Source organism: Aethina tumida, chromosome 5, assembly GCF_024364675.1.
Source record: "Aethina tumida isolate Nest 87 chromosome 5, icAetTumi1.1, whole genome shotgun sequence".
Lineage (NCBI taxonomy): Eukaryota > Metazoa > Arthropoda > Insecta > Coleoptera > Nitidulidae > Aethina > Aethina tumida.
In genome coordinates this window covers 15,904,612-15,919,505 of record NC_065439.1, presented here as the reverse complement: position 1 = coordinate 15,919,505, position 14,894 = coordinate 15,904,612, and the positions used below count along the sequence as shown (strand labels likewise).

Here is a 14,894-nt window from a genome sequence, read left to right as displayed (position 1 = left end):
AGGTTAGGTTATGTTGGAAGATATGCAGGTTATGTTGGTATATAAACTTTGTTTATAAGTTGATAAAATTAGACAATCCTAAAAGTGACTATTGACCAATTGGACAATAAATTGACAAATTTTTGTATTACATGTAGCAATAAGTTACGTTAGTACAATTACAATATTGACTATTAAAAAATTAGACAATAAATTGGTCAATTTCTTTATTACACGTTGCAATAAATTGAATAAACCTTTATCGATTGTTATATACGTCTTCCATAAAAATAACAAATAAATTAGTATAAATTTATTATCGTTAGAAAATTATGAATATACTTAATTATCTGAATCATAATCAGATGAATCAAAATATTCGTCTGAACAATTATACAATTGTTTAAGAATTCTGTTCAGTGTTCAAATTTTTTTATAACTCACCTTAATTTAGCATAAATATATCTTTTTCAACGTTTTAAATGAATAACTCTTTTGATGAAAACCAAGATGGCACAATGTCAGATGAACAGTATCGAAGCCCAAACTGATACACAATTTGTTACTCAATTTATTGACCAATTTATTGCAGTGATATATGGACCATTTTTTCGACAGGGTGGTCAACAATTTTACTCTTAAGTTAGGTTATGTTGGAAGATATGCAGGTTATGTTGGTAAATAAACTTTATTTATAAGTTGATAAAATTGGACAATCCTAAAAGTGACTATTGACCAATTGGACAATAAATTAACAAATTTTTGTATTACATGTAGCAATAAGTTACGTTAGTACAATTACAATATTGACTATTAAAAAATTAGACAATAAATTGGTCAATTTCTTTATTACACGTTGCAATAAATTGAATATCTCAAATCAGGGCATTAAATTGATGAGTTTAAAAGAGTCATTATAGAATTTTCTCTCGACAAGACATTATATAAATATGTCGATACAGTTTTCCATTTTTGTTTACAAACCTTAATTGATTGTTTCATCTGTTTCCCATAAAAATAACAAATAAATAAGTAAAAATTTATTATGGTCAAAAGATTATAAATTGATTATAGTTAATTATATGAATCTTCATCAGATGAATCAAAATATTCATCTGAACAATACTGCAATTGGTCATTGCTGAAATTTTCATTAATAAAAAAAAATCAAATAATTTTATTATAACTCACATTAGTTTAGTAGAAATATATGTTTTTTAACATTTTAAATGAATAATTTTGTTGATGATGTTATTCTTATGTTTTTAATTAAATTTTGTTTATAAGTTGAAAATATTAGATCCCAAAAGTTACTATTGACCAATTGGACAATAAATTGACTAATTTCTGTATTACGTGTAGCAATAAAATTGAAGGTCTCAAAATTGGGGACTACATTGGCATGTGTAAAATAAATATTGCAGTCTTTTCTTATCAAAAAATTTATACATCAATTTATTGGCAGCAATTTATATTTTACATGTACCAATTTTTAGCCAGTGGGGACATTTTATATACATGTAGTTGTAAACAAACTTTATTTTTAAAATAGTAAAATTTAAACATGTCAATACAGTTTTCCATTTTTGTGTACAAACCTTTATCGATTGTTTTATACGTCTTCCATAAAAATAACAAATAAATTAGTATAAATTTATTATGGTTAGAAAATTATAAATTGACTAATCTGACTGAATCATAATCAGATGAATCAAAATATTCGTCTGACCAATTATAGAACTGTTTAAGAATTCTGTTGAGTGCTGAAAATTTCATTAATAAAAAAAATCAAATAATTTTATTATAACTCACCTTAATTTAGCATAAATATATCTTTTTCAACGTTTTAAATGAATAATTGTGTTGATGAAAACAAGGATGATACAATGCCATATGAATAGTATCAAAGCCCAAACTGACACAATTTGTTACTCAATTTATTGACCAATTTATTGCTGTAATATATGCACCAATTTTTCGACAGGGCGGCCAACATTTTTACTCTTAGGTTAGGTTATGTTGGAAGATGTACAGGTTATGTTGCTAAATAAACTTTGTTTATAAGTTGAAAATATTGGACAATACTAAAAGTTCGACAATAAATTGACCAATTTATATTATTACATGCAGCAATAAGTTGTATTAATACATGTAGTTATAAACAAACTTAATTTATAAATTAATAACATTGTACAATACTTACTATTGATTAAAAATGAGACAATAAATTGGTTAATTTCTGAATTACACCTGGCAATAAACCGAATATCTCAAAATTGGGCAACAAATTAGAGTGTTTAAAGAAGCTGTTACAGACTTTTTTGTCAAGACATTATATTATATAAACATGTCGAACAGTTTTCCATTTTTCTTTACAAACCTTAACCGATTGTTTTGTCTTCCATAAAAATAACAAATAAATAAGCATAAATTTATCAATAGTAGATTGATTATAAAATATATATAGTTAGTTAATCATCTGAAAAGTCATCAGATAAATCAAGTTCCTCGTCTGAGCAATAATATATTTGTCTAAGAGTTTTGTTCAGTTCTGTAAATTTTATATATAATAAAAATCACATAATTCTATCATAACTCACCCTGATTTAATTTAAATCTCTCATTTTCAATACGTTCTAAACGTGAAGCTCTGTTGATAAAAACCATTAGGACAGCGTGCGATATAACTATTATCGAAACCCACATTACTGCAAATACCCACGGCGGCTCGCTAACAATTGTTACGGTCTTTTGCTCGCCGAGAAATTGTATGAACGCATTGATACGACCCATTTTTCTTCAAAATTTGACATTTTGACAGTTTCCGATTGGATCCGGTCTCCCCGGAAACTTGACGGTCGCATTAATAACGTTTTCTTATTTGTAAAGCAACATTCGGACCGTGTGATTTTAAACTTTGCCGGCCACATGCCCCGGTTAATACGAGCCGGAGAAAGTTGTGTCGGCAACTGAACTCCGCCGAAAACTCTGTAATTTCATCTTATGAGAGTTTTTTTCGGTTTAACCGGCGTAACATGAGTTAAAGTAACGATTACACCGCACTTTGCCGTCATGGCGTAAACTTTACACCGTCGACAGCTTCGAGATTCCCATGTCGAATTATTTACCGGGACCGTCTAGACTCTTTGTCAAATATTGGACAAAAATTACGTCGCGGGGACGATGGTAAATCAGCCGGAAGAGAATTTAATAAAGTCGGATGCAAATAGAATTTCTGGGGTGGGGGGGGGCGATTAAATTTATTCTGGAGTTTTTAAACTTTCCGGTCGTTATTAAATTTTGATATTTGCGAGCAATTATCGGGCTTTGGACTTTGTCAGTGTCGAAAAACTTGACTAATTTAAATTGGATAATTGGAGCTGGTAATTGGAAGGCGATTGTAAAAACCCTACGTTCCGTCACATTAATTATTCATTAGAGGGTTGAATTATTAAAACGTGCGAAATTGTTCAAATGTTTTATAGGCTTTGTAATGAAATTTTTTACGTGTACTGGCTTTTTTAATTACGACAATAAAAAGTAATACAATCAGTTTAATTACAAGGGAATGTTTCAATAATTCATCCAATTTCCCTCCGGTACTTTTTTTTTCGTCCCACGGTTAAAGTATTTGATTTGATTTCGAGTCTCGAGTTGGTTTATACGTTTTGAGGCTGTGTCGATCATCATACACGATCTAATATGTCAACATCTCGGCGGAAATCAAATTGTATCGAATCTCAGACGTATACTTTGCACTTGTCGTCGTTATTAATGGTGACAAAAAATCAAATCAAAAAATATATAAGCAAGGAAAAAACTTCAGATGATTTTCTCCCTTACATATCTTTGAGAACGTTGTAAATAAATACTTTAATTGTTGGTGTTGTACGTAAAGGACTAAAACCAAACAAAACAACAAAATAATCGACCAACAGCAAACCTTTTCCCTGAAACCCAATAATTTACTCCTTCCATAAAAACGAACCCCCACAATTTACTTAAATTACAACATTGTTACACATTGATCCACTTTTATTCCTCCGCAGCATTCGAACGAAAAGGAAACGGAAGGAGAGAACGGTTTTCTAAATTATAAGATTACACCCACATTTTACATTTTTGCACTTTTATCAAGATCTCCAGGCGACTCAATTTCATGTAAATTAAATAGTCTCGTCTCGAAGCTCCAAGGAAAACACCAAACTTAACATGAAACCTATATACAAAATATTCGAAATTATAATAATAAAAACAGTGATGTAAACTAACAAAGAAATTGTTCATAATCCTTTGCATCATCCCAGAATCATCATCCCTCTATTGTGTATGTCTCTGTGTCGTTTTTAACCTGTGTTTGTGCTGTCTTGTGTGTCTGTGCCGTTTTCTCTCAATGTAACCGCAACCCTTCCTTTGTTTAACACCGACAAACCCTTGAACAACTGGCGAATTGAACACAAGTTCCAACCGGTTTATGCAACCAACTAACTTCATTCACTCCGCTTCAACCACTAACCATCCATGATTGTTGGCAACGTAAATTTTTAAAATGGAACAAATTCGATGAATTTATTTATATTGATTGAGGGGCGTACTTGGTTGCATAAAGTGTCTGTGCCTGTGTTCATTTCGAGGATAATGGGGGTATTGGGAATGGCTTTGGACGCATTTTGAGGCTAAGGAAATTATTTAACGTGATGTATCTCATTCTACCCAAACAAACAACCGGTTTGAAATTTATTTGAGTTCCACTTATTTCGTCCATCGCTGCGACCCGGCAGCGGACCAAGTAAAACGCATAGAATGAGATGTTCATGTTAGTGAAAAAGTAAATGACCAAAAGATTTCTTCGTTATTCCAGCCCAATGTTAGAAATCGCTGAATACAAGCACATAGAGTATTTCGACGGGACAATGGTGCCGGCCTGTCATACCTTAGCCAACACGTTTTGGGCCGCCCTGTATTTCCTCAGCAGCATTTTCCTATTCTTTATCGTGCCCCTCGTCGTCCTGATGATATTGTACTGTGTCATAGCGAAAAACCTCATCTCGAACGCAGCCACTTTAGTACTCAACAAGCACATCGACAGTTATTCGATCCGGGCCAGGAGGCAAGTCATACTCATGCTTGGCACTGTAGTCTTAAGCTTCTTCCTTTGTTTAATACCGTTTCGGGTCTTTACGCTGTGGATCATTATTGTACCGGATGAAACCGTCAATCAGCTTGGCATTGAAAAGTACTACAACATTCTGTACTTCTGCAGAATTATGGTGTACTTAAACTCAGCCGTCAATCCAATACTGTACAACCTGATGAGTTCCAAATTCAGGACAGGTTTCATAATCTGTTCCGAGACGAAACGACAGTTGTACTTTAAACGCTCTAGAAATGGCACGTTCAGCACCACTGCCAATTCAGTCAGGAGTAGTACCAGAAACAGCGAAGGTTACAGAGTTTGTTACAGACCCAGAAACAACTCGATCCTTATTAAAAACTGCAACGATTCACCCGACTCAAATAGAAGTACTGAGTCGCAATCCAACAGTCCGAGGAATAAAATTAAAAGGTATAGAAACAAACGTATTGATGAAGAGCTGCAAGATATAAGTCAGAAACAGGTTAAAAATGATTTTGAAAAAGTGCTGATTTATCCACATCAAAAGAAAAATTTGGAGAGATGTTTTGAAAATAAAAGGTTCGTAGAGAACGAGGAGAGGATCAATTTGCACGAGAAGTTTATCAAGGAAAACAAGAAGAATGAGGAGGAGAGTTTTGTATAATTGGCAAAAATGGAGGGTGGAGTTTATTTTAGTATTTTTGAGGTATATACTATAAATGCCTCCAAAATATTCCAGTGAATTTGAAAACTCATAAAAACTTGACTATATTTATTAAATACCAAAGATATGTTTATGATACTGAATGTATGTATAATTTCGAATATTACAAATAAAGAACTGGTGTTAAATCAACATTCGCTTCCTACAAATACACATTATATAATCAAAATCTTATCACATATTGACTAACCAATCAAAAAATCATAACACCCTTTCCCGTATCAACACACTCACAAGTAAGTACCATTGAAATATCTCAATTAATTTTAATCATACATTGTTTTATGTAAACAAACAGTAGATTTGTGCATGCAACGACCATTTATAAATTTTCAACATACTAATACAAACATGTTTTCAGCCCGATTTTGGCCATAACCCAATACGGAGACGAGCGTTACTACGATGGCACGATGGTGTTCGTGTGCTTCAGCATGGCAGAAGACCTACTACCTTGCTTGTTCTTCATCGGTTCCATCGTAATTTTCTTCATTTTTCCTCTAGTCATCCTCATTTGTATATACGTACTCATTGCCAAAACTTTAATGGACCATCCTACTTCTATGATTACTTGTAAATCCACAAATCTGCCCTCACAAAGTGTTATAAAGTACAGGAAACAAGTTATTCTGATGCTAGGCACTGTAGTACTGGCGTTCTTCATTTGTCTGTTGCCATTTCGAGCCCTAACATTGTGGATCATCATCGCCCCCGCCAGTTCCAACTTCGAAATAGGTTTCGAAAGCTACTACAACATCCTTTACTTCTCACGCATCATGTTCCACATAAATTCGGCCGTCAATCCGATTTTGTACAACATAATGAGTTCGAAATTTCGTGACGGTTTCCTGAAGGTATGCGGAGTGGTAAACCTCAGAAAACGTCTAAGACGGAAAGTCCAAATTACCAGGAGAAACACGACCAGTTCCACAACCCACACATCGTCGCAACAAACATCCGATTCCTTCCTGAGCAGCAAAAGACAACACGGAAAGTACACCAACAGTTTGAGGAGTGTCAGAGAAGTGCCGACATTCGGAGAGTCGTCCAAGAACAATAACAGGATTAATGATCCGGTAAAGTCGGTGTATATAAGGGCGCCAGTAGAAATTGTTAACAGTATAAGTGGCCAGAAACTGCCCAATGGAGAGATATACGTTTGAGTATTCCTCTGTTTTTTCTTTTCATAAGACTGTACTTAGGATTGTACCACTGTTCATTTCCATTGGACTTGTTGATCTGATGATGGACAATAAAAAAGAGATCAAACTAGACAATTAAAATTATTATTTATTGTTGGCTTGATTTTATGGTACAGCTCCGATTGTTTTTTATAGGTGCTTGTTAACATTTATTGATTACACTTAAAATGTGCCTTGAAATCCGAGAATTAAATGACGAACTAAAAAAAGACTCTAAACGTAGATAATTTATAAAAATGACATTACGAAAATAATATAACGAACAATGGATGGAAACGAACAGTATTTAGCTCTATTTATTTATACAATAATAGTCTAGAACAAAGTAATATATTTTATTATATCATAGATTCGATATAAGCTACATGGTTGTTAGTCATTAGCATTATGTACTTCTTATGTATATGTATAGGTTTTATAAATAAATTTGTTGATTTTATCGTACTTTATTGATTTTTGGAAATTTATCTAAAATAAATAAATATTAATTAATACACACAACTAGTGTAATCAATCACTCTAATAATATAATAAATAATATTTAACTTCTTTACTACTTGTAAAGTTGAAAATATTACCAAGCCAAATGGATAAACATTGCGCCATCTATAATTGAGGTTATGAACTATAAGTTTCACAGTAAAGTAAGTAAACAGCGCAAGCTAGAGAGATAGGCAACCCAGTATACACAGAGGCAGTATAGGTTACTAGTTACAGACAATGGAATATTTGCAAATTCTGAACATTCTCAAATAATCGCTACAGTATATATAATAAGTATTTTAACTATTTCATAAAGCCTTAACATTTTTTACAATATTTGTAAAACACCCTATATATAATTGACAACAAACCAATGCATTTTGACAGCTGTCAAAAAAGTCAGGTTAACGTTTGTTTACATTTTTTTCATTTACATATATTATTGTTTAAAATGAGCCAGGAAACAATAAAAATTGTGGCCGACTTGGATTCAATTTGTCGTACTTGTTTGTGTGAAAAAAATTCAGATGAATTACAAAATCTGTTTGAAAATTCATTGGATGATTTACTATTAAAAACCACATCTGTTCAAGTATGCCCTTTTATTCTCACATAGAAGCAATTGTGATTAATAAAAACATGTGAATAATTTTTAGGTAATGAAAGAAGATGGTCTGCCAAGTAATATGTGCAATGATTGTCTGTTTACCCTTAATTTATCAGCCAATTTTAAAGAACAATGCATTAAATGCGACAACGAACTTCGACATGCAATATCTTCTGAACAGAGTATACTATACAAAACATTAACGATATTAAGTGACAGCACAATGGTTGAAACTATCCAAGAGAATCAGTGTGAAACAGTTCAAAATTCTGTTGAATATGTATATTAATATATTTCACCATAAAAGCTTTTTCTATAAAATTTATTTATAGGAGGAAGAATATTGCAAACCTGAGAATTTGGACTCTGAGGAAATTTTAAATATTAATTTAAAAGATAAGGATGAAAATGAATTGTTTGACTCACAAATGGATGATTTAAAGGAACTAAGCACAGATGATAACAATGAAAAATTGGAGAATTTGAAATGTGATCATTGTGAAAAAACTTTTAAAACTAATCAGTCTTATAGGACACACATGGTCTTCAAACATGGTGTGACTATAAACTGTCCTGTTTGTGAAAAACAATTTACAAGTAAATAAAATTTACTCAAGTTTTTTACTATGTATTCAGTTAAAAAATGATTATTTCAGGGATGTACAAATTGAAAAAGCACTTGAGATGCCATGCAGACTATAAACCATACAAATGTGACATATGTGATAAAGAATTTTTACTGTTGCCCAGTCTAACAAAACACAAAAAACGACACAAAGGCGAAAGAAAACACCTGTGCACCGTTTGCGGCAAACGTTTCTTTGAACAGAATCACCTAACAGTAACACACAGTTACTAATTAAACATTTACAATCTCTACTACATCCATTTTCAGATACACTTCAGAACTCACACGGGGGAAAAACCGGTGGTGTGCAAGGTGTGCGGCAAACGCTTCGCCGACTCGCACGGCCTGTCGACCCACAACAAGATCCACACGGGCGAAAGGAACCATGTATGCGACGTGTGCGACAAGCGGTTCGCCCATTCGTTCGTCCTGAAGGCGCACAAAAGGATCCACACCGGGGAAAGGCCGTTTTCATGTCAAACATGCGGCGCCACCTTCGTCACCTCGTCCTACCTTAACATCCATATCAGGACGCACACGCAGGAGCGACCCTACGGCTGCGACCAGTGCTCAAAGGTAAACGATTTATGTTTAAGTACGAGGTTTTCATGTTAGAATTGTTGCAGAGGTTCGTGAGCAAATGTGCGTTGACTGCGCACACCAGGACGCACACTGGGGTCAAAAACTTCCAGTGTGCCGTTTGTGGGAAACGTGTCGGACGTGCGGCTGATCTGCAGATACACATGAGGACTCACACAGGTATGGGAAGTCGTAAGCGATTAATTACCAATTAATACTTCTTAATTATTAGGGGAAAGGCCATACATTTGCGACCAGTGCCCCAAAAGCTACCACACGTCTTCAAACCTGGCAGCTCACAAACGTACCCACTTAGGTTTGAAGAACCACGTTTGCGACGTATGCGAAAAAGCCTTTGGTGATCCCAGAACCTTGAAAAGTCACAAGAGAACGCATACGGGAGAGAAGCCGTACGTTTGTCTGGTTTGTGGAAACAGGTACACACAATCGGGACAGTTAAACCTGCATCGCAAAACTCATGCCCATCACGAAGCTGTTAGAGTGCAGCAAAACGCTCTGGAACAACAATAGATCTCGACATTAATGTTTGCTCAACATTTTTTATTTTGTTTTATTTATTGCTCTGAATGTTTGTAGAATATTTTATGTAACTGATGTATTAAGTTGAACATTTTATTTATTATTGTTTGTCGTATCCGGAATAAAGAATGCACGAAATTTACGCACAGAAAAAAGCTTAGAATACCTATGATTTGTAAATTATATACAAGGTGACTCACATAACTAATTTTGGTAGTAGTTAATGGAAAAAGAGAAAAGGTGTGGATTTGAAATTTTTATAGTACATAATTTTAATTTGACTTGAACTACCTTTCTACTATTTCCGGTTTCGTTGCAAATGGCATTAATTTTCCACAAAATACCCTATATATGTTTGATTTTTTCTATTCAACATGTACTTACAAATAAAATGGCTATCCCATGTTCTAAACCCAATAATTTTTGAGTTACTAATTTTTTTCCAAAAATTTTGACAAATTGACGGTCTAACTAGAGTGTCTGTAAAGCCAAAAATTTTGACGCATTTTACATCTCAAAACATTATTAACATTTATTATTATTTTTAACGGAACACCATTTATGTTTTAGAGAAATTATATTGTATATTAAAAAATCTTTCGATTGATATAAATGTACCAATACATAAAATGAATATTAACAGAGATTAAATTTTTTAAAATTATTTTAATGAAATTGATAAATTTATATTAATCATTTTTACATATAATAATGTTTGTTTAATTTTTTAGAAGTATTCTTGTGCCCTTATTTCATATATGCTTTAGTCCGGAAATTTTTTGTACCTTTGTTTAGTTTTATCTAATAAGAATACATTCCATGTATTTGCTTTCGAACAATTTATTTGTAGGACATTTATACAAAACGCTGAAATAAATTTTATTTGCTGTTTCATTTACTTTACCTTCCAATTTATGAAAAAAAAAAAAAATAAAAACACTTGATACAATATGATAGTTTTAATAAATAATACATCAATAGCTACAAACAAATAACGTGTATGTATATAATCATTTGAACATTGTATAATATGACCAGACTATATAATCATTCAAAAATTTTATAAAGGATCTAGAAAGGTACAAAGTCGCAGGTTACGAAGCCGCATCATAAATTGTAATCTGACTAGAATTCGAATTGTGTGAATTTTGTGACGTAATGCGGCTTGGCAAACGTATTTTTAGCTAGTGTAGATCCATTTCTGGTTTTAAAAGCAATTTTAAACGATCTAAGTCTTATATAAACAATGTAATATATACAGTGATTTTATCCAGAACTTGCCTACAACTAAGAAATATTCTGTGCCATTCTGTATTGTACAATTATTGTTTGTGGCTCAAAATAGAAAAGCCAGTAGAAACAACTATGACTATTTTAAAAACTGACGAGAATGCAAGATCTAATTATCTAAAACACAGGTCGGTAAAACAAAAAGCACAGCCAGGAAAACAATGTTTTTAACTGCCACTTTTTTTGCTATAGCTAAATCTAACACAATATAAAAAATACTTAAAGTCGAGTATTTTATTACAAGAGATGAGATCAAAAATATGTCATTTCCGCGAGATTTAATTAATAATCAGGTTGAACACTAAACTACCTCATCATTTCCCCTTAACAACTAGACGTTAAAAATTAATTAAAAGCTATTAATACAGTTTGGAACTGTCCCTTTATCAGTGAAGATGTAATGAGTTTGAAGAATTGTGAAGAGTGAGTGGTTCGGTTCAAAGGATTGTTTGAATTATTTTGTGCTGAGGCAGTGATTTAATGTGAAAAATAGGGTATACCTAGGAAAGTTCATCAAAATGTAATGTGGATATATGTCTTGTATATAAATAAAAATGATTACAAACGATTTATAAAGTACTAGAAGAGTATTCTTTTTGTTCAGTCTTTGGTTACAACCTTGTTCATGTTTATATTCACATTACTTTTTGTCAGTGTACCACTGCGTAAGTTGGTCAAATGTAAGATAAGATTTTTTATTAAATTTATGATTAATATATTTTTGCACTATGTAATTTTTCTAAGAGGTTAATTTTTATTTAGTGTTGCATCTTGTAAATACGAATTTAATAAACGGGTTATCCAATTTTAAAACTTTTCTCATAATAACTATTTATTAGGGGCCTTTGTTGTTGTAATAGATTATTAAAAGCCCTAAAACTAGTTAACTTGGTCCCATTTGCTCAAAAACCTATCCACTTGACCAAACTACAGCAAAAACTGTACCATTAGTTGAACGAAAGCGGAATTCCCAAACGTTGTAACTCCTTTAGAGGTGGTAAAGGCCTGGACGGCCAATGATTGACTCTTTTCAACGCAATACTTTGGTTTTGTAAATTTTCTAATGCTACCACATAAGGGTAAATATGCTGTTCTATCCACTCGGAAATCGTGTAATTATCAAAAACATCCACCATAGAATCGACGGCGGATCTAGCCAACGAAATCATTCCGTGATAAACACGAGGTAAATCGTTTGTCAGTTCATCAACACGCAGTGGTAAACTATAGTTATGTCTTATGTTGTAATCAGTCATCCATCCTTTATGCCTTTTAGTCGTGTCCAAGTATTCCCGTGCCTCCTTCTCAGTACCGTGCAAACGGTACGTCAATCTAAAGAAAGAGCTGCCGGGAAACATGCATTTGTTCAGCTTCTCCCACATGAACGGATCGGAATCGAGGCTAATGAAAGGACTGTTACGCACAACGTTCTGCTGCGGACAACTTAACGCGGACAAAAACTGATCCTTAAGCGACGAGTTAAAGTACCCATTAGAAACGGCGATCAAGTTTATGGCAAGAGAAGGCACGGCAGCGGGCAACAGCTCGCACAGCACCGCAAAGTGGTCGTAGCGTTGCCAACCGGTGACGGCGATGCCAGCCATGCCTTGCTTGAAGACCGTCTGCTGTTGCGCCATCACATCCAACCACCTCAAGTTGTTTTCCAAGTGGCGTTTGGAGTTGGGGATGTACATGGTCTCCCCGAACGCCCCTTTGAACGCCGAGGCTGTCCAGGCCGTTTTGAACACGGCCGCATACTTGTCCCAGACTGGAGGCTGAACAAATCTGAACAAAACTATTAGTAGTTACTAGTTTGAGGAGTGTTGAGTGTACCTGTAAATGTCCTCTGCGTAGACCCAAACCATGGGCTCAACAAGTCGCCCCAGCTGCACGTCGATCATGCTTTGTTGCGAGAGATGTCGAAGCATGTCGTCCCAGATTATGACGCGCAGCTTCGGATATTTTTCGTGTACGATGTTCGCCACGTTCCTGACGTGTCTCAGAAACAGCGATTCGTGGAGCTCGAGCCTGCACAAATCGCACTCTCCCATTTGGAAAACTTCATCACAGCCGATGTGCAGGTATTTCGAGTTGGGATGCAAAGACATCACCTAAATTTTCATTTTTATTACATGTATAAACAATTGAGGAACACATACTTGCGATACTAGTTCTTTGATGAATATGAGCGAAGAGTTGCGGCTAGGACACAGAGCTTGGGGACTGCCAACGACTTCTCGCAGGTGGGTGAAGTCCCGGTGCTTCAGGACGAATTCCACGTGGCCGAACGTTTGTATTAAAGGAATGACTTCCAGCTTGGACTCTTCAGCCAGGTGAAGGATTTCTTTGATCTGTTCTACCGTGTAGGCGTTCTTTGCCGACACGTTTTTCAATATTCCGGTGAAAGGAAACATGTCTTCATATTCTGAAAGGTTATTTGTAATAATAAAACAATGCAGAGTAATATTCCAAAGGTTGCATTATTTATTATTGGTTCTTAAAGCAATTTTGAACACCTGTAAAGAAAGAATTATTTTCTAATAAATAAAAAAATACCCATTAATATTCCAGTGGCGCCCATATTTTTAATTAGGGGAAACATTCTCTTAAAATACCCCACCAAAGGTGGAGCACCTTTAAGGTCAAAGTGCACAATTCTCTTCTTTGGCACATACGGATGTTTGGGGTCCAGATTGACGTAAGGTATGCCTAATTGTTGTTCAGTTTCCAGCTCCTCGACGCGATTCGAGTCTTTGTTGGTCGCATCTTCCTCCTGTTCATTTTTCGGCGCGTCCGTCCCGCGATTGTTGCCGTTCCCCTTTATGCGATTGACCGTTTCGATGAATTTAACATTAATGCTGCGTAAAAGGGCATCGGCTACGACTTGGGCATCTCTTTCTTCCTTCATGTAATCATCCTTTTCCGGCACCTTGATGAAATTGACGCCGAATATTAAAAACGCCAGGAATCCGGCTATTATTATTATTGTCGTCTTCCTTCGCCAAACAGTGAAACCAATCCTTTGTATGTAGTTATTCATTGTACCAGTTAAACTATCCCATAGATAAATTGACGAATAATTTATTCGCAAGTTGTTAATTAAAAACCGAGGTTGGTGACCTCAGTGCATTCACCAAAATTACAAACACCGAACCCCAAACAGAACCATGGGATCGGGGTGTTATTGTTGTAGCACGACACTGCGATTTGAAAAGCACTAAAGCTGTTTACTAGCACGGGACATTTTGACGTTTTGTTCACCACTTTATTGTGTGGTAAATCAAGGGGAAGGATACGAGGGGGCAACTGCAATCAATAACATCCTTGATGCTGCGTGTGAACTATTACACAATAGATGGCGATGGAGTCTGAGATCTATCCCATAGAACGAGGGTCAGTAACTAATTTTCTTGTTTGCTGTTAAACTATTGATAAATATTACTGAATTACAAATCTTGATAAGGTGTATTTTATTGTTGAAAAAATAACATGAGTAGTTTATGTCGTGAAAAACAAATAAACAAAATAACATAAAGTTTTTCATTCATATGTGTATACTAAAATGATAAGATATAAAACACTTTATTTGCAACATTTTAAAGAATTATAAACAAATATCAGGTAACAAAAAAGCCAAAAGGTTATTATTTCATAATTTATTTGAATAAAATGTATTAAACAGTATACAATATTTGAAACTTTTGATGTCCTTTCTAATTAGGTCATTATTTTTTCTATATTGTATT

At 34.2% G+C, this 14,894-nt stretch overlaps 3 protein-coding genes and 1 long non-coding RNA gene across 5 annotated transcripts in view; 2 read left to right on the top strand and 2 right to left on the bottom strand.

Annotated features, from left to right (window-relative positions):
- The window catches only part of LOC109601572 (growth hormone secretagogue receptor type 1), a 95,712-nt gene extending 88,247 nt beyond the window's left edge, over positions 1 to 7,465 (top strand). The window contains exon 4 of one of the 2 annotated variants that reach the window (XM_049967641.1): positions 6,181 to 7,465. In XM_049967641.1, the coding sequence (XP_049823598.1) occupies positions 6,181 to 6,982 (802 nt within the window). In that variant the 3' untranslated portion in view covers positions 6,983 to 7,465. Of the gene's footprint in view, positions 1 to 4,840; positions 5,948 to 6,180 lie in introns of those variants that run through there. The other variant, XM_049967640.1, reaches the window with a different exon arrangement.
- LOC126265618 (uncharacterized) lies at positions 2,397 to 2,839 on the bottom strand. Its single transcript, XR_007548121.1, has 2 exons — positions 2,580 to 2,839; positions 2,397 to 2,530 (listed from the first exon to the last, which is right to left on the bottom strand). It is a non-coding gene; the product is annotated as an uncharacterized LOC126265618 (long non-coding RNA).
- Positions 7,466 to 7,918: 453 nt separating the features above from the next.
- Positions 7,919 to 10,000, top strand: LOC109603288 (gastrula zinc finger protein XlCGF57.1-like). Its single transcript, XM_049967639.1, has 7 exons — positions 7,919 to 8,096; positions 8,161 to 8,391; positions 8,444 to 8,708; positions 8,768 to 8,952; positions 9,007 to 9,315; positions 9,366 to 9,498; positions 9,551 to 10,000. Exons 1-7 carry the CDS (start codon positions 7,956 to 7,958, stop codon positions 9,847 to 9,849), a joined length of 1,563 nt encoding a protein of 520 aa, XP_049823596.1. The 5' UTR covers positions 7,919 to 7,955; the 3' UTR covers positions 9,850 to 10,000.
- An 802-nt stretch (positions 10,001 to 10,802) lies between these two features.
- On the bottom strand, positions 10,803 to 14,389 carry LOC109603290 (hexosaminidase D-like). The gene is made up of 4 exons (XM_020019776.2): positions 13,705 to 14,389; positions 13,308 to 13,573; positions 12,982 to 13,259; positions 10,803 to 12,933 (listed from the first exon to the last, which is right to left on the bottom strand). Exons 1-4 carry the CDS (start codon positions 14,186 to 14,188, stop codon positions 12,096 to 12,098), a joined length of 1,866 nt encoding a protein of 621 aa, XP_019875335.1. The 5' UTR covers positions 14,189 to 14,389; the 3' UTR covers positions 10,803 to 12,095.
- Positions 14,390 to 14,894: the final 505 nt, after the last annotated feature.

What these genes read in the sequence shown, in the direction of transcription:
- LOC109603288 (XM_049967639.1), top strand. Translation starts at nt 7,956, where the DNA reads ATGAGCCAGGAAACAATAAAAATTGTGGCCGACTTGGATTCAATTTGT. An exon ending in TTGTGAAAAACAATTTACAA is followed by an intron (nt 8,709 to 8,767) that starts GTAAATAAAATT and finishes TGATTATTTCAG; the next exon opens with GGATGTACAAATTGAAAAAG. An exon ending in TTGAACAGAATCACCTAACA is followed by an intron (nt 8,953 to 9,006) that starts GTAACACACAGT and finishes ATCCATTTTCAG; the next exon opens with ATACACTTCAGAACTCACAC.
- LOC109603290 (XM_020019776.2), bottom strand. Translation starts at nt 14,188, where the DNA reads ATGAATAACTACATACAAAGGATTGGTTTCACTGTTTGGCGAAGGAAG. An exon ending in CGCCACTGGAATATTAATGG is followed by an intron (nt 13,574 to 13,704) that starts GTATTTTTTTAT and finishes ATAACCTTTCAG; the next exon opens with AATATGAAGACATGTTTCCT. An exon ending in TCAAAGAACTAGTATCGCAA is followed by an intron (nt 13,260 to 13,307) that starts GTATGTGTTCCT and finishes ATGAAAATTTAG; the next exon opens with GTGATGTCTTTGCATCCCAA.